Genomic DNA, 25,861 nt, shown 5'->3' with positions numbered 1-25,861 from the left:
TTCTTTTCAAATGTTTCATGCGGAGAATGACTAAAACCTTGACGAAGGTGCGTCTGCCGGCTGCTTATCTATCACGATATGAGGGGGAAGAAAGAGTGTGGCTGGCCTGGGGTAAGATGAAGACCTGGGTTAATGTGCTAAAAGGTAGGGATGCATTAATGAGTGCATCTTTCAGTGTTGGTCGAGCTGCTGGGAGTACCGTAGAATCCATAACAGTGCCGTCATCCAGGCACTGTTTTGCCCTGGTGAGGAAAGCTACGACAGATGGGATGTCAAGGGTAACTGTGCCAATGTGAGCCAAAGCCCTGGAGTGGATGGACCCTGGCTGGCTGCTGGTGGAGCAGTTCTGGTAAAGGGAAGGGGGGGGGCTGCTGCATCTCTCACCCTCAGACACATGTTGACAGTGTTTCTGTAGCCCAGCCTACACTAGTCAAGGTGAGACAGCGTGACACGAGGGGGGAGAGAAGGAGTGGAAGAGGCAGAGAGGATTCGGCTATGATGGATAGCGCTCTCTGTGCACCTCTCTTCTCCCTTCCTCTTAGGAAGCTGGTGACTTTCCAGTGAGGCAATTATCATTGTGGAATGCATAATAGCCTAATTAATTACAGGTGTCAGTTCTGCCTTTGTTTCAGCATGGAGGAACATCATGCCAAAGCCACATCCGCCAAAAAAAAGAAAAGAGAACGGCGCTGATCAACGAGCCCAGGACGGCGAATAGAAGTGTGCGGCTGACGGAGGAACGAGCGCCGTGGAGACGACTTGATGTCTGCCAGGCATCCAGTTGCTAACGGAAGATGGATTGGAAACACATGGTGCAAAAATTAGCTCCATTATTTGCTTGATGAGCCTGCCATTGTCAATGACATTGCTTGGAGGAAGATCTCAGGTAGGCCCGGTATCTGGCGTCTCTCCGAGCAGTGAGGACCAGCACAACGTTGGCGGCGGCGCCGTCAACAATCAGCCTCCGTATTCAACACCTCTGACAAACACGGCATATCATTTGTTCTGTCAGATTTGCCAATTCCATTCATTGCAGCTGAGAAAGCCAGAGAGCACACAACTGCCAGAGAGAGGGGAGAAAAAAAACATTAAATAAAAAAAAATAAAAAAACACAGGACCTGCAAAAGGACAGAAGTGACTGATGGGGTGACTGGGTAGGAGAGACAGCACAGAGATTTGTGTTATTCTCCTCCTTAGCTTAACACAAGCATACATTGCTGCACCCCCTAATGGAACGTCACGTATAGAGAGAGTGTGTGTGTGTGTATGTGTGTGTGTACACTGTATAGTGCAGCTTGTGTGTCTCTCCTATGGGGGGTCGTGGCGGTAGGCTGCTAATCCCTCCACGCCCCCAGGCAGTGGGGGCTCATTGTAGAGTACATTGAGTCTAATAGGAGCGGGCGCTGCAGTTGTACGCAGCGCTTTCTGCTCCCGCTGTGAGAAGGGTTTTACATAATTAATGACTGTTGATGTTTCCCAGGTAGTCGCCCAGCAAATTCACTCCTGACTCGGCTGCCACCGTCGTTGGTTCCACAGAGAATGAGCGACACTAGAACAGACAGCTTACATTACAGGCATAAATAAGGCAATTTTGTACAGTGTCTTCTGACATTACTGTGAGAAGGGTTCAGGGCCAAACGATTCGACGCGCTTCAGAGCTGAGCTCAGACAGAGCATTTCTGTGCCTGCGAGTCGGAGCATTTCAGGTTGACGCCAGCCAAACTCTTTCCGTCAGTGGTTTTTTTTTTTTATATAACCCTGTGTAACATGCAGCGTCTCCGGACAAATTATCATTCACGTCCGCAACAATCAGTGTACCACACGTTAGCCTGGTGGTTGGGGTTTGCATCCTCCAAACCAGAGTCTGGACAGCCTGCCGGGCCCTCGGGGCCCTTGCAAATATCACTGGGAGCCAGTCCACATTTATACTAGAGCATGTTAAATTAAACATTTAAACATGACACCGAGGGAGGGCTATTTTTTACTACTCTCAGCCCCACTACTCATTATTAATTTGTAATAACCTTTAAGGCTTTTTGATGTCATACATATTTTACAGAGAGATATCACTCCGGCGGGGCTGCGGTGGGCCTGTCGATGACGGATCACCAGAGTGCCATCAAAATGTGGCTTCATCTGCTATTATTAGGACCAGTGAGAGTTCAGGAGGGCCTTGAGAATCAGTGTGTGCGTTCATCTATACACACCAACATTCGTGCATCAGTGTGGCAACATGAAAACACCGAGAGGAAGAAAGAGGAACAAGAGAATTATTTCTGGAAGGCATTTCTGAGTTAAAAAGCGTTGAGGTATTTTTGATAACCGGTGTTCATTTCAACAACATAAATCAGCAGAGTGATTAAATGGTCCAGGGGGGGGGGGGGGGGACACACGAGCACCCCCCCTCGGTCTCCTTCACATCCCTCCGTTGGAGGGCTGGCCAAGACCCATCTCGGTCCCGCTCTGCTGGGAAGCCTCCGTGCCTGCTGGATGCCGGCCTAAAGCTCATGTACGCCGGTGCCAACACGCCACTAAAAGCTGTAAAACAAATGAGCTCTGTTTGGTTAATGTACACTGATTGACCTCTGCTGCCAGGCATTTGATGTCATGATTGTAATGACCGCCTTTCTGCCTGATCACTCATAAAACGTGACAGGCGTGAGGTGGCAATTCAATCTGAGAGAATGAGGGCTAATTGGATGAGATGCTTATAGCAACAGCACTAACATCATTTTCAAATCCACGATCTGGGCAACAACTTATTAGAGTTTTATATGTTGAGGTTGTTAAAAAGGGCATTTAACAACATTTTTGCAATAAATAATGAAAAGAAACGCTGAATCTTGTGTCAGAGGACTCATACTGTGTTTGTTCATGATTAGCAACTTGTTTATGTCTGAACCTGGATTAAAAAGATCTCGTTGTTCCGATGTCAAAGTCCGTTTTTGCATGTTTGACAGGTAGCAGGACTTTTTCAGAATCAGAATCAGAATCAGAAAAGGGTTTATTGCCAAGTTTTCACACGAGGAATTTGTTATGGGGATTGGTGCAACACAATACAAATATAAAAACAAATATATAAGAGATAAAATAAAATGAAATGTATAAACAATAAAAAGTATAAACAGTAAGATAAAATGTAGACCGGAAATGTACAAAATGAGGTTTTAAAGTGCCGGGTGAGTCTGTATAAAAGTGACTTAGGAACTTAGGATAGGTAAAAAGTATAGACAGAAATGTACAATGAGGTTTGTAAAGTGCCGGATATGAGTCTGTGCAAAAGTTGGAGGATTGGAGTTTTTACGTTAATGTAACGTAAAGTAACACGCACCAAATCACTGCGGCCGCCATCCTCTCCGGCGCCGGAAGTATAAGGAAAAAAAAACAGGAAAACAGGAACGTTTTCAACGTTCCTGTAGACTAAGGCCATTTCACTGTCTTCACTCTCCCTCTGTAATGCCAGACTGACTCAGTGGTGTTCAAATTAGAGCTCTGTGGGGGTCAGACTATTTCCTGCAGGACCCCTTATTGTTCTTGTCACTTAAGATTGTTTTTCAAGATGAATATCTGGGGTCCCCGTCCTGCCGGAAATTGAACATGGCGAAGAGATGTCTCACTCACGATGCATCACAGAACATCTGAAGTGCCTAAAAGCCGACACAAAGCACAATACAACTTCTGCACCTGTAAAACTAACGCCATGTATAATCAAATGACAGTTGTTTGTTTTAAACTAACCAGCTAATGGAAAGAAAGGTCAGGAATGTAGAAGCTGGGGTGCCTAATGACAACATTTCTTCTGTTACATCGTTGTAAAGATGATGTTCAAGAGCACTAAATCAATCTTAAGCAGCCTCAGAAGCTTTATAGCTTTATATATACATACAGGGCTTGACTTTAGTGGATATCCATTGGTTGCTGACTGTTACATAACCCACAATATGCTCAGAGTGTAGGACAATTCAGTGCGGGTTATAAATAAAGCACCTGACGCACGGCTGCAGCCACTGTGATTTGGGCAAGTTCTCACATGGGATCTCATAGTTCTGCAGCCCCACCGCTATTTCCGGCTCTGCCTCATTACAACATCCACCATGAGTGAAATATATTATATATACACACACATATACATGCACCTATATGGAGAAGAGAGAGCATGAAGGGAATGTTCAGGCTCCCAGCATGAACATTTAGGGAAACTCTGTTGTGGAGATAACATGTGACCGTCAGATATTGCAGTATTGCAATCTTTGCCACATGGCCCTGAAAGGAGATGGTCTGCAGTCCTCGTTGACATGGAGGAACACACACACACACACACACACACACACACACACACACACACACACACACACAAAACCCTTCATAATGACTACAACTGCACCACATTGTCTCCCTTCAACAGGGCAATGTGCGTGCGACAGTGGAAATGTGGGGCAGGTATGTGGTTATGTGGTCATGCATGCAAGTGTGAGTTCTTATACGAGATGGGAGAGGTTCGGGAAAAAAATAATATATATACATTATTGCATGACAGCTTGTGCCTTCCTGAATGATTGTGAGTGTGCTTCTGTGCGAGCTTGTGGAGGCCCTCTCACACCACAGCAGCTGGATAATTTAGTTAGGGAATAGCTGGCTGTCCTTCAGGTGAATGGCCAGAGATTGGTCTCAATATGAGATGTAATAAAACAAGCCCATCACTGGATCTCACCGCTCCTCCGGCTGTCCTTCACATGTCTCGCCAGAAGACGACACGCACCCACAGACATTCTCACGCGTGCCTGCCGCGCACAGTTTCAGTGCAAGTATGTGTCCTTATACCTAAGAAAGCTAAGGTTTGATATTCTGACAAAAAACGATTCAGTGGTTATTGCTTTTTCCATTTCACTTTGGGATGGCCTGCAACACGTTTATTTTTATTCCTCCCGTCCACTGTGCATCTGAAGGGATGACCGATTCAATTTCAACAACACGAGTAAATACGAGCAAATACTGAATATTCATGGTGTCACAATATCCACATTTGGTCCAGTTTCCTTCTCATTGTTCTCCACGTTTGTCCTTTACAGCAGAGGTGGACAGAATACTCGACCCCAGTACTTGAGTAAGAGTACAAATACTACTGGTCAAAATTTACTCCGTTACAAGTACAAGTAGCTCAGTCAAAATATTACTCAAGTAAGAGTAGAAAAGTACTTGCTTTTAAAAGGTACTTAAGTATCCAAAAGTAAATGCTTTTAAATTTACTTTAAGTAAAAGTAAGAGTAAGAGTAAATTTCTTATTTTCCACATCAGTAAATTACTACATTTTTTCAAAATTAATTTAAGGATCTTTTAACTCTTGTTTCTTCAGTCTTGACTTGTTGCGGCTCTGTCTTCTTGACAAACGCAGGCTACTTTGGCGGTATCGTTTTGAGGAGGCTTAACGTATTTCTGCTTTACGTACATCCCAGTGGAGAGCGTGCACTGTGATAGGTCTCCTCCTTTGACAAAAACAGCTTGTGTCCAATAGGATGAAAGTAACGAGTACTTTTCAGCCTTCCTAGAAATTTACTCGAGTAAAAGTAAAAATATTTGTCTTGGAAATGTATTCAAGTAAGAGTAATAAGTACCAAAGAAATCTAATACTCAAGTAAAGTACAAATCCTCTGGATATGTACTTAAGTACAGTACTCAAGTAAATTTACTCCGTTACTGTCCACCACTGCTTTACAGTATCTGAGTCTAAAGTATTTTTGAACGCTCAAAGAAACTAACCAACTGTATTAGTCGCGAGCTTTCTAAATGCATCTTGCTGATTATTTTCTAAGTTATAGAAATAACCTTTTTGTCGCTAGTGCAACCAATCCCTGCACGTTCATTTCCTCTGGAGCGGTCCACCTCCACATTTCTTCCAGACTAGTTGACGACTAAAGCAAGCAGGGCCGTTTCACCTGTCCGAATGCTTGGCCACAGCTGACGCCGACCGCTTCTTGCCAGACAACCAGCAACAGCCTCCTCCACACACACACACACACACACACACACACACACACACACACACACACACACACACGACTGTCCCCTCGGCCCCTCTTCAGGCTGGGCCTTTCACTCCCAAAAAGAAGAGCCCCAACTCTCCCGTTAAATCCACAGAGACCCAATTACAGGGACTGCAGGAGAAATCACGAGGAGACGCAAAGTTACTTTGCTTTAATTGAGGATGTGTTTAACACTCTCCAAAGGCCACTGTGGCCATTTCATGTGTCTGATGAAACAGAGAGCCCTGCAGTGGGACTTTAAAACATATCTGTTTGCGACAAAAGGAGAGGAGCACTCTGATATGTGGAGCTGTGGCGAGTGGGATTCATGTCTTATTTCCATAATAAAAATAAGGATAAAACAAGCAGGTCTCATAAAAGCATAAAAACACATTTGATTTGTGGTGAAGAAGCAACACTTTAATGTCGGATGGACATCAGAAGGGGTTGCGCTTTTCCCTTTCAGAGTTACTTCACTTACAGCTGCTTGCTTTAATAGAGGCACATGTTAATTAGTATTGTAGTTAATCCCATATTAAAGAGACCCAAACTGTCAGGTCATATTATAAACAATCGGTCCTAATGTTCGTGCATGTGACATTTGGAGCTGCTATCTCTTCTAGCAAAATGTTCCCAAGGTACTAATTGGCCTACTTTACGCTGTTTTTCTTTGAATCGCCAGTTTCTTTATCATTTAGGATATTAGCCTTGACAAGCATCATGCCGTATACCACAGGCACAGCACGGGTGGAGATGAGCCACATCTTGCTTTTCTTTTCTTTTTGCAGAGGGACAGCAGAAATTGGAATAATGTTTCACACTAGCCTATATTACGGCGAGATCCACCTTTACGGGATATTAAAAACAATTTGAAAGAATAAAAGTTCAAACACTTAGCCAGAAGCAAAGTGAGTGTAACTTTTCCCCGTTTGCATTATTTAAGATGGGCTCCATCATTTTATCAATCTATCGATCTCTCACCAGAAAGATGAAAATGGAAAAATAATGAGGCCGATGAACACTGTGTAAAGAACATCAATGTGCAAAATTTAATTATCTGTGCTGGAAAGAGAAGGAAAAATGTGTCGGCTGTTTTCTAAAACAAAAAGAAAGTGGGGAAAAAAAAAAAAGAGCGGTTAATATTTTTCCCTCTCTGCATATTTTAATTACCAGATCAATCATAACTACGTACTGCAGTACTGCAGAGAAAAGAAAATTGCAAGCCTAAATGAAAAACAATAGATTTGCTTTAAAGTCTTCGCTCTTTTGAAGTCTAAATTAAAATTTCAGGTACCTCTACCAGAGCTTTCTTCAGAAAGTTATGATATTTAATTAGCGTGTTTAGATTTTGCTGGAATTTAACTCCACAGCCGGGCATCACGTGAAATGAAGACTAGTGTTCCCAGGCTAAGGCGGGGGGGGGTGGGGGGGGATGAACAGAGGGAATTAAATCAGTTCGGCTTGTGAGGGATGTGTATCCTCTGACAGAAGCTCATGTTCTTTCAACTTGTGCTGCCATTGGCTTGATCGGAGGCCGGGTCTCGGTGTTCAGTGGAGTGGAGAAACAACTTTACTCCAACTGTGCGTCTGTGCAGCTCAGATTCTGCGCCTGAAATCAGAGATTTGTGCCACAGAATTGGCGAGGCAGCTCCTTCGTTACGCCTTTTTTCCCCTGCTCACATGAGCTTTTCCTGGTTGCGCGAGAGCTGATGTTTATTTCTCCTGGCATGTCCTCCCCGGCGCCGAGCCACCGATTTCACACATTTTTATTGGCTAATTTGACTGTGCGCTTGCCAGCAGCTCAGAGTGAGCCAGGAGTAAGAGAATCTCAGAGATGGTTACTACAGTGTTGCTGCTACTCCGACTGGGGGCCGGGGCGTCGCACCTGCCTCATAACAAGCAGTCCACGGCACCAGACGTAAGAGAGCACGCTCTTAAAAACCGGTTCTAGGATTAGTTACAGTGCGCTGAAGAGGCGTGCATCTGTGCAAAGGGCCAGGAGGGGAATATGATTGGGTGCTCTTTAGGTGACAAGGTTTTAAAGGAGAGGATGTACGCCCACTCAGATGTCCAATAGGAGCGTTGCAGCCTGCGCCGTGCGTGCGTCCATCCTCAAACATGGCTAACATTTGCACAGCAGCAGCACTCAGGCGTGATGTCTCTGGGCTCTGAGGTTTGTGCTGTCAGGACGGTGGAAATTAAACCTGGCACTGCAGAGCAGAATGTGCTGAAACTCATCAATTCCACATGGCTAGAGAGCCAAGTGCCTATTTATAACACCCCCCCCCCCCTTCTCTTCTTTACCTGGTGTGCTTCCCTGGCTCTAAACACGCATCCATAATGATGAATACACCCAACTGGGACGTTCCGACAGGGCATCAGTCAGAACAGGAAAACAAACACGGCAAAACAGACACGCACGCACACACAAACCGTCAGATCACACCACAGCAGAGGAGGGATAAGACTGACACCGCGAAGGCTGATGGAGAGGTTGAGGCGTCTCAGCATAAAAACACCCAGCAGAGTCTCAACAATCAGTCACCGCGCAGGAAACAAACAAGGGCAGTCAGATATATTAAACTTCTACAAAGAGCTGAAACATGGTGCCCCACGAAAAGATTGTTTATGTTGTCATTGACTTAATAAACAATGTTTCCTCTCAAAGTTTATTGTGGTACTTTCGCAAAATGGAATGATGGCATTTTTTTTCTTCAAATTCTGAAGCAAATTTGCTTCATAAGGTTTAAAAAAAACAAAAAAAAAACAGGATGTCAGCAGCTATTGTTTTGAGATTTTTCATTGGAATCGATTCTGAAGTTAATCACAAAGAATTAAAATGAAAAATAAAATGCAGTGCACATTTGTTACACTGCATGGTTTGTCCCAGCCTTAATATGACTTTGTGTTTATGAGTCTATGCTTATTTCTGGAAAGCATGCAGTGGTCAGCTGCAGAGACTATATTTATTTATCTGGCCGGCTGCATTATATTTATACCGAGGGCCTTATATTCCCTAACGCAATGTGACCTGATGCAATGTGTGTGACCTTTCAAGCATGGGCAAGGTGCACGTAATAAACACCATCATGACACATGGCCTGTTATAATAATAATTAAAAAAAAAAAAAAAAGGACAAAGTCAGTCATTGCCGATAAAAGCAGGTTTAACCCCTCAGATGTTTTTTTTGTTTGTTTTTCCCCCGCCCAAATTAGATTTTTCTGGGGAGTGAGAAATAAATATCCCTCACGTCCTTTTACATAAAGCCTCTGGTCATAATGGGTATAAATTCCTTTCACGTCATTGTTGGATATCATTATTTTGCAGATGTCCACAGCAGACATGGTTCAGTAATAAAGTACGCTAATTGTAACCTTCAGATGTCAAGTGGGTGTGTGAGATTACAGTAAACCACAGAGTGTGACAGCATCATCACTTTTCCAATGACACTGATAACCAAATTGTGTTAATACCTGTGTGAACTGACACGGTATCAAACAACAGATCTAATAGTAGTTTTGGTTCGGCCACAGCGGATCAGGATGCAGAGCCCACCGGGATGTTATCAACACCATTGATGCTCCGACAGCCCACCGAAACCAGCAGATGCCTGTAATATTTGACATGGCAATGAGAGGCTTCCGAGTTCTGAATGATCTCATCAGGCTGACATGTGAAAGCATTTCCGATTTCTCCCAACGAGGAAGGAGAGGAGATGATTAAGAAATTAAAAACCCTTAAAAGGTTTAAAAATCCACCAATGTCAAAAGTGTTTGAGTTCATTCAGCTGCCACAGCTCAAGAGATCATAATTCTCTTTTGTTTTTATTGTAACGGACAACGAAGGATTCAAAAGGTTAGTAAACTGGAGCCGACTTTGTTCAGAAAAACATCTAATGCATGACAAATTACTGCAGGATCTTCCTATTTTTACTTGAAAACACTGAATGGTGATGGTAATGATGGTGTCAAGCTGACATGGAAAAACCATATAGCATATGTAAAAGCCAAGGTGGCGAAGAGTATATATATTTTGAATAAGGTTAAGTTTATTTTGAATACTAACACACTAAGAACTCTGTATTGTACATTTATCTTGCCATATCTAAATTATTGTGTGGAAGTGTGGGGTAATACCTATGTAAGTAACATCTCTCCTCTGTTTGTGCTACAGAAAAGAGCAGTGAGAGTCATTCACAGGGTCGGCTTCAGAGAACCATCAAACAGATTATTTATTTCGGCAGGTTTGTTGAAAATGGCGGATATAGTTGAACTTCAAACTTTAAAAATAATGTTTAAAGCAAAAAATAGATCGTTACCAGAACAGTTACAAAATTTGTTCAGATTGGAGGATGAGGACAACAGACTTAAACTTGATTTCAAACATACTTTTGCAAGGCTAAACATAAAACCAAATGTGTATTTCTGTTACATTTCTGTTACAGGTGTAAAATTATGGCATGGACAAAGCAAGGAACTGAAAAGTTGCACAAGTTTGTATCAGCTTAAGAAAATGTTTAAAAAAGAAAAGATAAGTGCCTACAAAAAAGAAGAAGGAGAAAGAGAAAAAAATAGATAGAAGAGTGGTATTTTTGTTTGTTTTCTTGTTATAAATATGGGTATAGCTGGTGTTCAGTAAGTCAACGTAATTATATTAACAGAGAGGGGCAGGTATCATAAGTTTTTTCTTCTTCCTGCTCCTTTTCTTTCATGCTGATAATGTGTACTTCATGGAATTTTGTACAACATTATTAAGAAGATATACCATGAATGGAATAAATGAAATGAAATGAAAATGGTCTTGTTTCAAAGGTTTTTCGTTCAATACAATTTTTTTCACCAAGTTCATCCATCCATCCATTTGCTATACCCACTTTATCCTTTGCAGGGTCAGGGGGGTCTGCTGGAGCCTGTCCCAGCTAATTTCAGGCGAGAGGCAGGGGTTACACCCTGGACAGGCTGCTAGTCCATCACGGGGCCACATATACAGACAGACAACCAGGCACACTCACACTCCCAAGTTCATATTTTATCAAATGTAATATTGCATCCTGGACTTAAACATGCGTTATCATAATCATGATCATAAAACGCCTCTTGAAAACGAGGGCAGTGTTATCAAAATGCGATTAAACAAGCATCAGAATAATGAAGGAAGCAAATTCCCAGTACATAAACTTAAATTTCAGATGAGAAGATGATCCAGGGGTAAGATAGAGAATGTTTCCAATTAAGCTTGTTCAGCTTTGATCAACTGTGATCAATGAAAGTTTAAAAAGAGGAAAACCAAAACTGAAAGTTTGGGTCAAAGCACTGATGTGCAGACCAGGCGACGCTCTCGCCCTCTGGGGATGCAGGAGATGTAAAAGACTGATAGAAGTTATTACCCTGCTCCCCGCAGCCCTCTACCGCTTTGCTCTCTCCTCTCCTCTTCCTGCCTCCAAACTTCATTGCTTTTCCTTGGTATTAGGAGGACACAAGTTACAGTCCTGGAGCAGAGCGCCAGTGGTTTTACATGGCTCTGGAGCCCATTATGTTCCCCACAATAGTCGAGCGGCGTCAACGTGGTCTGAATAGGTAATGGCCTGGAGATCCCGGGCCTGGCCTGCTGCTCAATGAGCCTGACAAGCCGAGTGAGAGACAGACATTAGAGGAACATTGTCAGCCTGGCATGGAACAGCCTGGTCGCAGCCAGCGGGAATGTGGGGCAGGATGGGAAAGTGCAACAAGAGCTGGATGATGCAAGAAATGCCTCTAAAAGGCAGGGCGTGAATAATAGCAACGGGAATATTCAGAGGCAACTGCAACGCAGGGATCTGGTTTATGGGCATAGATATATTAGCCCATATTACACGATGTACAAGGAAAATCAACAGGAACTTGCCTGCATAACTGTATAAGACGGCAGAAATCTGCGACTCACTCATTCCGTCACATCCTTCCCAAGTTAGCCACATCCACTCATGCAATCTGGACCTAATAAGCTCAAGGTTTAGCCCGTGATAAAGATCCGTCTTCATTGAGTTGGAAAAGCTATAGCGCCCGCCGAGCATTTTTCCTAACAGCGCTCTCCCTCATCTATGAAAGTGCCATAGAGCCCCTCAGACAATTAGGCAGGGAAAAGCTTTATGACCGTTAGACTCACTCAGTGAGTGGCACTCTTGCCGCCAGAGCCGCCAGGAGCGCTGGCTCGTGCAGAAAGGTAATTACGGAGCCTCTCATAATGACACGGAGGAAGCTTGCGTCATAACACCCACAGCCTTTTATCATAGCGCTGTAATTAATTATCATCCTTTACTCTTTGATTCATTCCACTATTCATAACATATTCATACATCCAAGAGAAATTATCATTTCCTTCAGGAATTAATCAAAAGGAGGAAGAACTGGTCGTCTCTCGATGGATGATCAAAGACGGTGTTTGTCTACCTCACTGCATGGCAGGCAAGCTCCAGGCGAAGCACTATGGGCAAGCTCTCCAACAACACTGAAACTCTCTACACGCCAGCTCCCGTGCTCTGGTCAAAATCCTCTGCAAGAGTTAGGCAAGCCTGAAAATGCTGTATTGATGTTGCTGATAAATGAGATGTAAAAGGATGTGACACACAACCGTTATTACTTTTGTTGCACATCATCCCTCATTCCTCCTGTCGTCCTGCAACACGTCACCTGACAAGGTAGATTATTCAAAAAGAAAGAAAAAAAACATCGAGTTTGCATGAACAACAAAAAGATGTTATTCATACGACTAAAAGAAGTTAAAGTTTCTGTTTTTTTTCCTTTTATTTGGAAGCGTACCTTTTAGGCGCGAGATCTCAGTTATGCAGATGAGACGCTGCAGCCATTTTAAGATCTCTTAATGCAGCTTCAAGGAGACAAAAGCTCCTGTATCTTCAAACTACCTCCTGAGCTCTCATAGAGGACAAGCAACAACAAAAACAACAAACACAAAAACACGAGTCTTCCCTTACATCATCATTTCCCAACCTCAGGGGAAGAAATGGCACAGTTAGACTGATAAACAGGTGTCCACCGGCCCCCAGTTCGCAGCGCTCTAATAGCCGTTTGATGTTTTTGATGTCTAGTCAGCTCAATCGTACCTTGCTGCTTGGTAATGAGGGCCAATAATGATTCCTGAGCTTGAGGGGTTAATGGTATGTAACCGGCAGAGTTGCTAATTGCACGTTACAAACTATTTATCAGAATCTCCATCTGCACAAGCACCACAACTCTCATTGTGCACGCTAAATTACTCCACGGATTATCATTGTAAAGCAAGTTTCAGTAATTAGAGCCATACTGTCGTTTTCTTTTTCTGGGAGCACCAAAACAACGTCAGGAGGAAAAAAAAAAAAGACTGGAACGACTGGTTAATTTGGTCCTGATGCTCCGACTGACAAAAGCCTGACGTGAAGACGGATCTGCTGCTCTGAAACAAACATTCAAAAAAATCAGTCACTGTTCCTTTTTTTTTTCTTCACCTTCTTGTCTCACGATGATATTTCCTGAAGGGAGAAAAGTGAGAGTGAGGTGTAAATTGCACCGAGAAGCCCGACAGTCTCGGTGAAGTGTGTTGCATCAATGTTCAGAGGTGTGTGAAAGTTCTGCGAGGAGAATGTTGCAACGGGCCGACTCTCGAGCGATCAGTTATTTGAGAAATAACCGCCGCATCCCTCGGCCCCAAAGGTGTGCATGAGACCGCAGAGACACGTACCCTCTCCTCTTCTTCGTCGCAAATTTTTATTAAAATTACCTTCATTATAAGACAGCGTTCATTATAAAACCAAAAACGCCGGTCTCCCAGGGCCCTGTGGATTAATAAGGACAGCGGTGTATTTTAAGCCGTAAACTCAGCTCCTCACTGTCCTTAATCTCCTTCCTACTTCACAAGGCCAAATTAACACCTCTCCTCAGCTCTGACGGGACCTCATTAGCAAACTTCCAGGGAAGGAAAGGAGGAGAGCGGAACGAAAAAGAAGAGAAAAAGGAGGGAAGCGACCAATGACAGCCACCAGCTCTGGGATTAACCCTTTCTCCTCCTCCAGCTCCGGCAGAAAAACTAGGTCGGCAACGCGTTTCTAATCAGTCGCCTGGTTAGTGATAATTAGAAGGCAAGATTGGACGAGAGAAGAGAGGGAAAGTGGGTGGGGGACACTGAAATGAAAAAAGAAAAGAAAGCGAACCTGTCATGTCACTAACACTTCAAAGGAGACGACTTCTCCTTTAGAAGTGGCATGATGAGGGTCGAAAATACCACAAGGAGTGCCGCGCGGTATTTGGGACCCTTTTTACTGGGATTTACTGGGGGGGGGGGCTTTACATGAGCACTCGCCACCTGTACAGTGCACCTGCAGGGGAACGTTAGGCCCATCCCAAACCACACAGCCAAACAAGCCACCACCTCTTCAGCATCTCCCCCTGAAGCAGCAGGTCCAGGTCCCACGGCTCGCGCCGAGGTCGGGGAGACTACTGCTGGGTAAAGTTCATAAGCCTCTGCAAGCTGTTTGACATTACCAATAAGGTCAAGGTGTATCACAAAAACTCCAGAGGGTTATGATATTGTGGTGCTCCGAGAAAGCACACTTCACCTTGCAACCGTACGTACACATAACATACCCTACTCAGTACTCGAGTTGAAGGGGGATGAGGGGGGATGGCATCCCCCCTGAAATAAAAACAGTAAAAATCATCCCCCCTGTAAAACTGCCATCCCCCCTTTCCATCCCTTATGTCATTTCATCAATGAATGGGGTTTTACTGCTATTTCAACATTTAGAGTCATCACCAGAAAAATAACACCAGAAGAATAACTTATTTGACAATTTTCACCTGTTTCAAGTACATTTTCACTTGAAATAAGTAGAAAAATCTGCCAGTGGGACAAGATTTATCTTCTCATTACAAGCAAAAAAAATATTGTTCCCCTGGCAGATTTTTCTACTTATTTCAAGTGAAAATCTACTTGAAACAGGTGAAAATTGTTGTTTTTTTCCAGTGATGAGTCTTGTTTTAAGTGTAATAAGATTTTTTTACTAAAATGAGACATTTTAACTAGAAATAGGACAAATATTCTTATTTTGAGTTTTTGCAGTGAACCATTTTACTGTGAAGGACAGAGGCATATTGATAAGTTCAGAAAACTGTTTTTTATTTTTGTGTTTTGATGTATTTGATGTAAGCCCAGTGGATATTTAAAGCTTACAGAAGGCTTCATTTAACTGCTGCTATGTCATTCCTGCAGGTGTTTTGGTCAGTGCTATTATTTGTAATATATTATATTATTTGTAATGAGCACAAATTATCTGTCCCCATATGATAAAATCCACCATCCCCCCTGATTGTTTTTTACAACTTGAGTACTGAGCCTCCTTATTTGTCAATGAGCAGAACACCAGGTTGTGGAAGTTACACAGGTGAGACCAGAGAAGTACAAACAGAGGCCTGTAGCAGTGAAGCGGGGAGGAGGATGGAGGGGAGGAAAAAAAAAGAAAGAAAAAAAAAACCTCATTGCTCATTATCAGCCATCCATGTTATCTACTGTAACATCTCTGGACTCCCAGTTGTCAGACATCAATGGTGCTCAAATTAATCCTTTGGGTTCCTGTTTGCACAATAAAAAAAGACATGGAAGCGTGCAGCTGATATTTCTGCAACTTTTACAGGTGAAAGTAATTGAATTAGCATAGAAATCAACCGCGGAGCAGTGTGAAGTGTGGCACAGAGCGATAGCTGCTGCCAAGGTACACGCTTGCTTGGGCATGGTCAATTAGAAAGCATTAAAAAGAAGCTGTCAATAATCACTTCCAAGAGATCCGAACAATCCATGCCGAGTGTTCTCATGTTTACAGATGATAGGGCTTTCAGGTTAGCGCTGGGAGAGAGTTTAGAGGAGAGAACGAGGCTGGAAACATATTTGCGGTATCATTTCCATAAGCCTCTGCTTTGCGGACCATAACGCAGCTCACAAATGTGATTTATGACCTTGGTTTAATGGCTGGAGCAGAGTCTTGGTAGGTATCAGATGACTTTTTCAATATGGCGACGTCAGAGGGGGCACGGTGAATACACCATCACAACAGGAAATGAGGGCTTGTCTCAGCCAAGAAAATATGATAGCCAGATATCTGATCATCTAATGGCAGATAGATGCTACTTCACTTTGACAGAAAAGGCATCAGTCAATAAGCACCAGATGAGCAGTAACATGAAAAGTATGCCATAGATTTCTGCCCGTATCTATCAAATCATTCATTCCAGGAGCACAGCAGTCTCCTCCGGTCAGTGTCCACATCATACCCAACAGGACAGTCTCCTTTACGTCATTTTGTGGACCAGAAATGTAGGAAACCATCAATAGAAAATGCTACTTAGTGGTTTATGGAGTCTTTTTACTCTGCAGAGTCTGTGAGCTGCAAAGTGCTGAGACCAGTACTGGAGTTGAGGTGGGATGAGGGGGGATGGCATCCCCCCTGAAATAAAAATGGTCAAAATCCCCCCCCCCTGTAAAACTGCCATCCGTCCTTTCCATCCCTTATGTCATTTCATCAATGAATGTGGTATTACTGTTATTTCAACATTTAGAGTCATCACCAGAAAAATAACACCAGGAAAATAACTTATTTGACAATTTTCACCTGTTTCAAGTAAATTTTCACTTGAAATAAGTAGAAAAATCTGCCAGTGGGACAAGATTTATCTTCTCATTACAAGCAAAAAAATCTTGTTCCACTGGCAAATTTTTCTACTTATTTTAAGTGAAAATCTACTTGAAACAGGTGAAAATTGTTGTTTTTTCCAATGATGAGTCTTGTTTTAAGTGTAATGAGATTTTTTTACTTAAATGAGACATTTTAACTAGAAATAACACAAATATTCTTGATAAGATTTTGAGTTTTTGCAGTGATCCATTTTTACTTATCCTGTGAAGGACAGAGTCATATTGATAAGTTCAGAAAACTGTTTTTTATTGTTGTGTTTTGATGTATTTGATGTAAGCCCAGTGGATATTTAAAGCTTACAGAAGGCTGCATTTAACTGCTGCTATGTCATTCCTGCAGTATTTCTGCAGGTGTTTTTGTCAGTGCTATTATTTGTAATATATTATATTATTTGTAATCACAAAGCACAAAGCACAAATGATCTGTCCCCATATGATAAAATCCACCATCCCCCCTGATTTTTTTTTACAACTCGAGTACTGGCTGAGACATGTGACTCACCTGGGCTTGGAAACTCTTGAGAACAGGTGCCACCATGTCCCGGACCTCCTGTGTACAGACAAAAGAGGAAACTCTGTCTCAGCAGTTGTTTTTTTTAAACCTGTCCGCGAATGCGACTGGCCTCAATGGGTTGCAAACAGCTCCATAAGGAACGTCACTGAAACTCCCCAAGGCTTGGGAAACAAACACTTAAAAAAGCCAGCAAGACTTCTTTTTATTTTGTTTTTCGTATAAGTTTCACCCTCCTTCCCGAACGCATCCTCTTATTTTTTTTTATTCAAAGGTCTTTTTATTGTTTTTTTTTTCAATTTTCACAAAATAATTACATACAAGAGATTTGAATTAACATAGTAAATAGGATAAACACCTATAACCCTCACATGTCTTGCTCCAACGGAGCCCCATCCCTACAACTAAATTATTGTACCATTCAGAGATGAAAATAAAGACAATAAAATTAAAAATAAACAAAAACATACAAATAAATTTAAAAAAATAAATAAATAAATAAAATGAATAAAAATAAACATTACAGATAACGAGTAAGTAAATTATACAATATAAGGGTCAGTGTCACACCCCTGCAATCTCGTTGAGAAAAAAAGTCAAAATTTCGAGAAAAAAAGTCAAAATTTCGAGAAAAAAAGTCAAAATTTCGAGAAAAAAAAGTCAAAATTACGAGAAAAAAAGTCAAAAGTCGAGATTAAAAAGGAAAGGAAAAAGGAAGAAAAAAGGAAAAAATGAAGAAAAATAAAAAAAAGAGAAAAAAAATAAAAAAGGGAAAAAAAAGGTCAAACATTTTTGAAAAAGCTCCAGGAGCCACTAGGGCGGCGCTAAAGAGCCGCATGCGGCTCTAGAGCCGCGGGTTGCCGACCCCTGATCTAGAACGTCTGAGAATGTAACGCATCCTCTTATTTGAAGCATTCAGGATGACAGAGACTACATCGGCGTGTAGCATCCCTGAAAACCTCAATGCAGCTTTTTTCTCACTGCACACGCGTGCCGGCGATGTGTACTGAACGCTGTGGTGTAGTGATTAAATCTAACGGGTTTGAGAGGGCATGTTTGAAAAGTGAGGCTTTCCAATAGCTTGAATCAGAGCTCAGAAATCCAGACATGCCTCCCTTGTAGCCTCAGGTAAGGGGATTGTGCTGCCAGTGGCGACAGCCTGATCCAGTCTTAAATGCCTGTATTATACTGACAAGATTACAGCGCTCCACTACACGCTCAGACTAAGACAGACAGGCAGCACAGCAAATAGCCCCGGGGTTAATTTATAAAACATAAAAATATTCTCTTTGACTTCAGCCAAATGTCAATGGATGATCATTTCAAAGAAGATGATGAAAAAGGACAAAAATCCTCTCTGTATCATTCACAGATTTACCTGTTCATCTATTCAGCTCAGTCTACCTTAATTGCCATTTTGCCTCAAAAAAGTGAGATGGAATAAGGTTTTGTCTGTGTTGTCTTCACATCCTCAGTGTCGCAAGGAGGAAAATTACTAAATTCCCTGCTGGACAGATGGCATCTCAGCAGGTGTTAGCACTGCACACTAAACCAGGGGTCGGCAAAACGCGGCTCTAGAGCCGCATGCAGCTCTTTAGCGCCGCCCTAGTGGCTCCTGGAGCTTTTTCAAAAATGTTTGACCTTTTTTTTTCCTTTTTTTTCTTCTTTTTTTCCCCTTTTTTATTTTTTTTTCTCTTTTTTTTCTTTTTCTTCATTTTTTCCTTTTTTCTTTCCTTTTTAATCTCGATCTTTTGACTTTTTTCTCGTAATTTTGACTTTTTTTCTCGAAAGTTTGACTTTTTTTCTCGACATTTTGACTTTTTTCTCAACATTTTGACTTTTTTCTCAACATTTCTACTTTTCTCGAGATTGTACTTCAGCATTAGACTTTTCATCTTTTGCGGCTCCAGACATATTTGTTTTTTGTGTATTTGGTCCAATATGGCTCTTTCAACATTTTGGGTTGCCGACCCCTGCACTAAACTATGGCACGTAATGCTTCGTATACTGTTAAGGTGTTATTACTGCTATAAATGATCATCTTTAACATTTGAAAACGTGGGTGTCCTGCTACTGATCTGTGTGCTGCACAGCTGAACCCGCCGGTCATTGTGTAAAGACTGATCCTGTATGAGGTCATCTAGGTGTAGGACTTGGGAGAGATGTTACAAGTTCATACAGTATTTCACATTTGTGCCAAAATACATGAATATTTGCAGTGAAAGAGCCAAAGATTGTAGTAATCTTCTGCTCACACTGTCCACAAAGAGATCCAGATGTTTAATTAAAAGTATAGTGTTACAAGAAAAAGAAAGAAGTCATAACCACTCTTATTCTAGATAGCAAAGAGTCCAGTTGAGGACCTTTTACAGCCAGCAGAGAAAAACCATGTATGTGTCTTTATGTAGATCTGGGTTTGTGAACATTGTTTTCAGATTAATGTCCCCCCAAAAAATCTTTAACTCTTAAATTTTAAGTATGAAAATGTGTTTCAGAGAATATTCTGTAGGATGACTAAAGTGGAGGAGCACCTGTCCTCATGAAAATTCAGTATATTGCATTTTGCCATAGCTTCAATCCACTTGGGTACGAAGAGACTAGTCCCTGTCATATCAAAGAAATTGAGAAAAGCACGAGCTGCCAGGCCTGACAAAAATATATAACTCTAATAAACTGGCGCTTAAGCTGTGAATCAGAATTAAGCGGCAATGTTGTGCTTACCTTTTGTAAATGAGCCCCCTGGCCTCTCATCCCTCCAAGCCAGGGGCGACTACTGCAAGGCCTCAGCATTTAAATATTAACTGAGCTCCTGGAGGGAGGGACGGGGCGTGTGTGTGTGCATGTGTGTGTGTGGAGGTGGGGGGTCAGTTGTTAGTGTTGTGCACTGCCAACATACAATGTACTAATGCAGATTTTTCAAAAAACAAGTCATTTCCAGCCCGGAAAGAGAGCGGCTGGGCGGGGGTTCCAGCGAGCGGCAGCGGATGCCCAGGACCTGCTGAGGTGAAGATGAGGAAAAATGACGCGTGCAGCTGAGATAATGTGGGGCAGGGGGCGAGACTCACCTCGGGCACATTTCTCTTGAACTCCCTGCTCAGCTCCACCAGGTGCTTGTGGGAATGTTCGCTCTCCTCTTGTCGACCCGCCAGCTCCGAGGCTACAGAGTTTAGCTCCCTCTGTAAAAACACACACACAAAAACGAGTGAGAAATGGTGAGAGGATGAAGAGTGGAGAGACACTATACTTTAGGGAGCCTGCCAACGCTCATCCGGTAAAGCTCAGAGTGTGCATAAATAAAAATACACTGCTGAATATTAACAATGTAATCCTTCATGATCTCACAGCAGTAATACTTACAGCTAGCCCTGGCACATAAATAATTAAGCCAAAATAAATCCAATGCCTACAGTAGCAGAAGGCCTTTTAGATAATCAGTATTTGAAATAATCAATACGCTTGCAACAGCTATAGAGCGCAATTGAGCAAGTGGGGCGAAAGAGAGGGAGGGAGGGCAGAGCGGGAGGTGGGCGGGCGGCGAGTCACGTGTAAGGGCCCAATAACCTGACAAAACACCCTTACAAACAAACAGAGCCTCCTTCTGCTCTATAAGCCCGGCCGAGACCCGGTCCCAACATCCAATAGCCTTGCATGCTGTCGTAATCACCACGGGTCAGATCCATTTTCAGCCCCTTTTCAATCTCTCGCCCTTCACCCGCACCAATCCATATATTGATCCTGCATAGATTTTCAATACGTGACTGCAGCTGTCATGGTTTTAACCAAATCACCCCTTATGCTGCAACAACAGCCCTGATCGCTGTTCCATGAATGTCTCCCCACAATGGTCGTTGTTTACATCTCCGTATCCTGGCAACTGTGCGCTCCACCCCGGCGACTCGTCTGATCCTGCTCTCCCAAGCTGTCCGTGTAGTAGGCGCTTCGTCTGAACAACTGCATTCATGCTGGACTCAGCTGCACCACATGCCATCCACAAATCCGATATTATTGATCAGCCATCCAATTCCCGGCCCTTTCAGCAAACAGGGGGGGGAGAAGGAAAACAGTTTCCTGCTCTGCTCCAATCAGAGAGTAGACAACTGTGAATTCATCTTCTCTTCATTTTGACTGTGATTAGCAGTAATTTATGAGGACCTTCTCTTGTAACCGCTGGCTTACAATATAAAAAGTGGAGTAGGGGATTCAATTACCAGTGCGAATTTATATATGAAGCTGGAAATTAAATTGACTGTGTTTTAATTAATCTGCAGTCTTACTTAAAGGCAATTTAAGAAATTATCACACAAGAAAAAAAAGAAAAAGAGAGAGAAGAGAAAGACAGAAAGTGAAAAGGATGAAACTTCAACAGCCGTGGCCTCGTGGGATGGTGATAGGCTGCCGGTCAGAGGACCAGGCTGTTAATTGAAGGGCTGCTGGTTCAAGTCCCTGGATAGACAAGTTAGACAGCGGCAAAAGTTGAGATGAATCTACAGCTGAAGGTACAAATGTTACTCTTTATACTAAAGATGCTCCATCGCGTACTACGAGTGTCACGTGTACAGGCTGAACTGACATCTGACTGTGGGACACAGTAAGATGGTATTTGGTCTGGTCTAGGCACAAGCAATGTGATTTCTTATCCAAAATGTGATGCATTAGAACCAATTATTCCGCATTAAATAAAAAACAACTTTCAAAATAGTACTGCAGCATGAGTTTTTTCCCTCGCTACCATGCTGCTTCAGACTATTCATTGCGATGACAAAACTAACGAGTTCATTGTTTGGGAAATCTTCTATTTAGGTGCTAACGAAGTGGTAGAACATTAGGAACTAATTTTTGTATGTTGTCTTCAGCCATCTTGGCACATAATAGTAGAGGTGAGAAGTTAGATGTATAATGAGATAAGATTAAAGACACAATTAAGTTATTAAAAATATATCTGTCTTTTAGCTGACATGTGCTGAGAAATGGGAAATATCTCCAGCTCCTTCCCGTAAGTGACTAACTGAACATATGTTGAAATGTCTCGGGTCAACACCTTGCATTGTGGCTCACTGCTAGAGATCTATGAGAGTGTCTAATAAAAACATTTGAAATAATAATAATAATATGAGAGCGATGGTGAGGTGGTTACAGAATCAAAGCTCCATATCAATATGTAGCATCTGCCGATGTGGATTCTGGTCGCATGCAGGTAAATGGTAAATGTGCAACACAGGCAATGTAGTAACATCTCAAAACCTGTGTTACTTATTAGCATTCTCAAATTTAATCTCCGTTACCAGCAAGCTGAACACCAAGTCTTGGCCCCATTAGACTTGGTGTCTGATGATAGTTTCCAAACTACGGAAGCCCCAAGTTGTCAAAACACTTTAGATGATTTACTTATTAGATGAAGCGAAAATGTTCTCTCTCTATATACACACACAGGACTGTCTTAGAAAATTTGAATATTGTGATAAAGTCCTTTATTTTCTGTAATGCAAAAATGTCATACATTCTGGATTCATTACAAATCAAATGAAATATTGCAAGCCTTTTATTATTTTAATATTGCTGATCATGGCTTACAGCTTAACAAAACTCAAATATCCTATCTCAAAAAATTTGAATATTCTGGGAATCTTAATCTTAAACTGTAAGCCATAATCAGCAATATTAAAATAATAAAAGGCTTGCAATATTTCAGTTGATTTGTAATGAATCCAGAATGTATGACATTTTTGTTTTTTTTAATTGCATTACAGAAAATAAAGAACTTTATCACAATATTCTAATTTTCTGAGACAGTCCTGTATATATATATATATATATATATATATATATATATATATATATATATATATATATATATATATATATATATATATATATATATATATATATATATATATATATATATATATATGTATGTATGTATGTATGTATGTATGTATGTATGTGTATATATATGTGTGTGTATTTTTATATATATATATATATATATATATATATATATATATATATATATACATATATAAAAAAAATACACACACATATATATATATACATACATACAAACATACATATATATAAAAACAAATACATTTGAAAAATTTAAAAAAGAAATCTGGTTTTCGACGGCTGCGTTTGTGATACATCGGGTTAGAGTTGAAAATGTCATTCTCCGTGAATCCGCCACTGAAAAGGGCCAAGACTTTATTAATTCCCGTTAGTCCTTACAGACCATCTGGGATGAGCCTTCTTGGAGATTAGAGTGTAAGGATTTCAGAAGCAGACCAACTTCCGATAGATTCGAATGGCCCCAGACCAGCTAATCTGACGAAGAGAAAAAATTCCTCGAGAAGTGACTTTGAGAGGATTTTATAAGTGCTTAAGATATAAGAGTATGGTGATTCAGAGTTTGCCAGTGCTTCTGTGGCCTCTGTGTGGAGCAGAGTTCACTTTTGCCGTGGCTCGCTTGATGAGCACAGTGGGTACTCGTGCACTACGCAAGCCAAACAGTGCAATCATCGTGCCATGCTTATTTTGAAAGCATCCCTACAGTTTCTAGACCATTATGAGGGAGGGGAGCCTGGGCAACAGCCCGTCAAATGAAACCTACTGCCTGTCCTTCTGGAGAGAAGTGAGGCAGAACAGACTGCTTTGCTACTTTGGTTGCCTTGCTCAGACTAATGATGAGGGGGGAAACTGCAATATAGTGTTGCTGAAATAGTAATGCCATCTCAGGAGGCAAAAGATACTAAAGAAGATTTCCCCCTACTTCTTAATCAGATGTGATCTATTTCAACCTACAACTAGGGCACCTTTGAGACCTCTGATAAAATTCACTTATCTTCATTATGTTGAGCTTTATCCTTTGTGAACTGATTTTACATGAGCATCTAGACTCTTTCTTCATCGCAAAAATGGGAAGAGGTGAGTTTCAATCTGCTGTGCAAAGAGGAGTTTCTTAGTAATCATTTGACAGGTTTTACGAAGGACGACTGGGACCACATTTTCATTGTGTGGCAGTGTTGTCAATACAGAGCTCTTGTCATTAAGGCTCTGCCAGTCAAAACACACAGCCATAATTGATGAGTTTCCTCTGGGGGAGGGTGGAGCTGCCACTGAGGCTGGAGGGGCAGGAAAGAAGAAATTTTGAGCATGGAATCAGTCCTGTTGTGTCCTCGTCAATATGCCGGAGGACAGCTATTGTGGTGACTTCTGACTTAAAGAAAAAAAAAAAACAACTAACAATCAACAATATTATTGGTTTTGAACCGGAGGAACCTGCAGCCTACTGGTAGTTTTGAAATGGATTTGAAGCTCAACGACCCAAACAACAGGTTTGATTTCAGAATAGTCTCCTGATAGAGGCAGAAAAACAAGGGGAAAAAAACAGCAATGGAAAACCCAACAGCGCTTGGCAAAGATCTGAGCGTAAACCTTCGTTGTAACAATACGTGCAAGTGGAAATGTTTCAGCTAAAACGCAGGATTCACTAATGCATTGTGTTGGAGTAGGTTTGACATTGATTCATTAAGCTGTTCTTGATTACATCTGCAGTTGTAAGCTATTTTCTGGCCTTTTACAAAGACAACCGATGGTGGAAAATGTTGACAACTGGGGAAAAATACTACCAAGGTACTGCAATGAGGTAGACAGAGTCAAAATCACTATTGTGTGCGCTGGGCTTTGACAGCACAAATTAAAGAGGGAAAAATAGGAAGGAGGAAGAAGAGAGAGGGAAAAATGCAGATGGGGTATTATTTTTCTTTTTGTATCCCGTCTAATTGCAATCATAGGCAGATGTCTGAAAGTGTGACAGCATCAGCAGAATTGCTGCTGAGAGCACAGAATCTTTGTCTAAAAATAATCAGACATTCTGCGTGCTGCTGTTTGTTATAATGGTAATCAATGCTGGAGGCTTTGAATTCCATCAATTTATAGATCCACTCTGTTCTGCCTGGTGACTGTACTGGCTCACAACCCCCACTCCATGCACACGCCAATGCAAAACACACACACACACACACACACACACACACACACACTTGCATGCAAGGTCTTGCACAAAAGAGCGCTTAGGCACACATGTGCGTTTAACATTCGTGCATGGAAGGGGGTTGTGGGGGGGGGGGGGCAGGGAACGCTCTGTGATTAAGATAAGTGTAGTTTCCTTTCATACAATGCTTATTGCCTCCCATTTTCTGTGAGGCACAAGACTGTCCATAGCTGCCTCAGATTAGCCCTGCATATCAGACGCCACATTTGAGAGGGTGCACGGATCAATAAATCAAATCACCACAATCAATGGCAGTCTAGTATGGCCTCAACATTATTACTGGCAACCACCCGAATCACTGAGGGAGGAGGTAGCGATTTTGGCGGTCGGGGTGGAGGGGGTGCAGGAAAGGCCTGTCCATAGCAACGATCCACAATGAATTCTTATCTGCCCTCCTTGTGCTGAGCATCAGTTAAAGGCAAAACAGACAGTGTGTGTGTATGTGTGTGTGTGTGTGTGCAAAAGAGTGAGAGAGAGAGTGAGAGAGTGAGTGAGTGAGTGTCTGCTGGACCATCCCTGACAGAGAAGGGCAGGAGGAGCCTCTGACCTCTCTGACCCTCCACCA

At 42.0% G+C, this 25,861-nt stretch overlaps 1 protein-coding gene across 2 annotated transcripts in view; it reads right to left on the bottom strand.

The window, feature by feature from the left end:
* The window catches only part of cux2b (cut-like homeobox 2b), a 109,020-nt gene that overhangs the window by 45,335 nt on the left and 37,824 nt on the right, over positions 1–25,861 (bottom strand). For both annotated transcript variants that reach the window (XM_061730474.1, XM_061730475.1), the window contains exons 2-3: positions 20,315–20,425; positions 17,241–17,288 (exon numbers count right to left, since the gene is read on the bottom strand). In XM_061730474.1, coding sequence (XP_061586458.1) covers positions 17,241–17,288; positions 20,315–20,425 — 159 coding nt within the window. The remainder of the gene's footprint in view (positions 1–17,240; positions 17,289–20,314; positions 20,426–25,861) is intronic.

The sequence above is a fragment of the Cololabis saira genome, chromosome 9 (assembly GCF_033807715.1).
Source record: "Cololabis saira isolate AMF1-May2022 chromosome 9, fColSai1.1, whole genome shotgun sequence".
Taxonomy (NCBI): domain Eukaryota; kingdom Metazoa; phylum Chordata; class Actinopteri; order Beloniformes; family Belonidae; genus Cololabis; species Cololabis saira.
The sequence above is the reverse complement of the archived record's forward strand: the minus strand, read 5'-3'. Positions and strand labels throughout refer to the sequence as shown.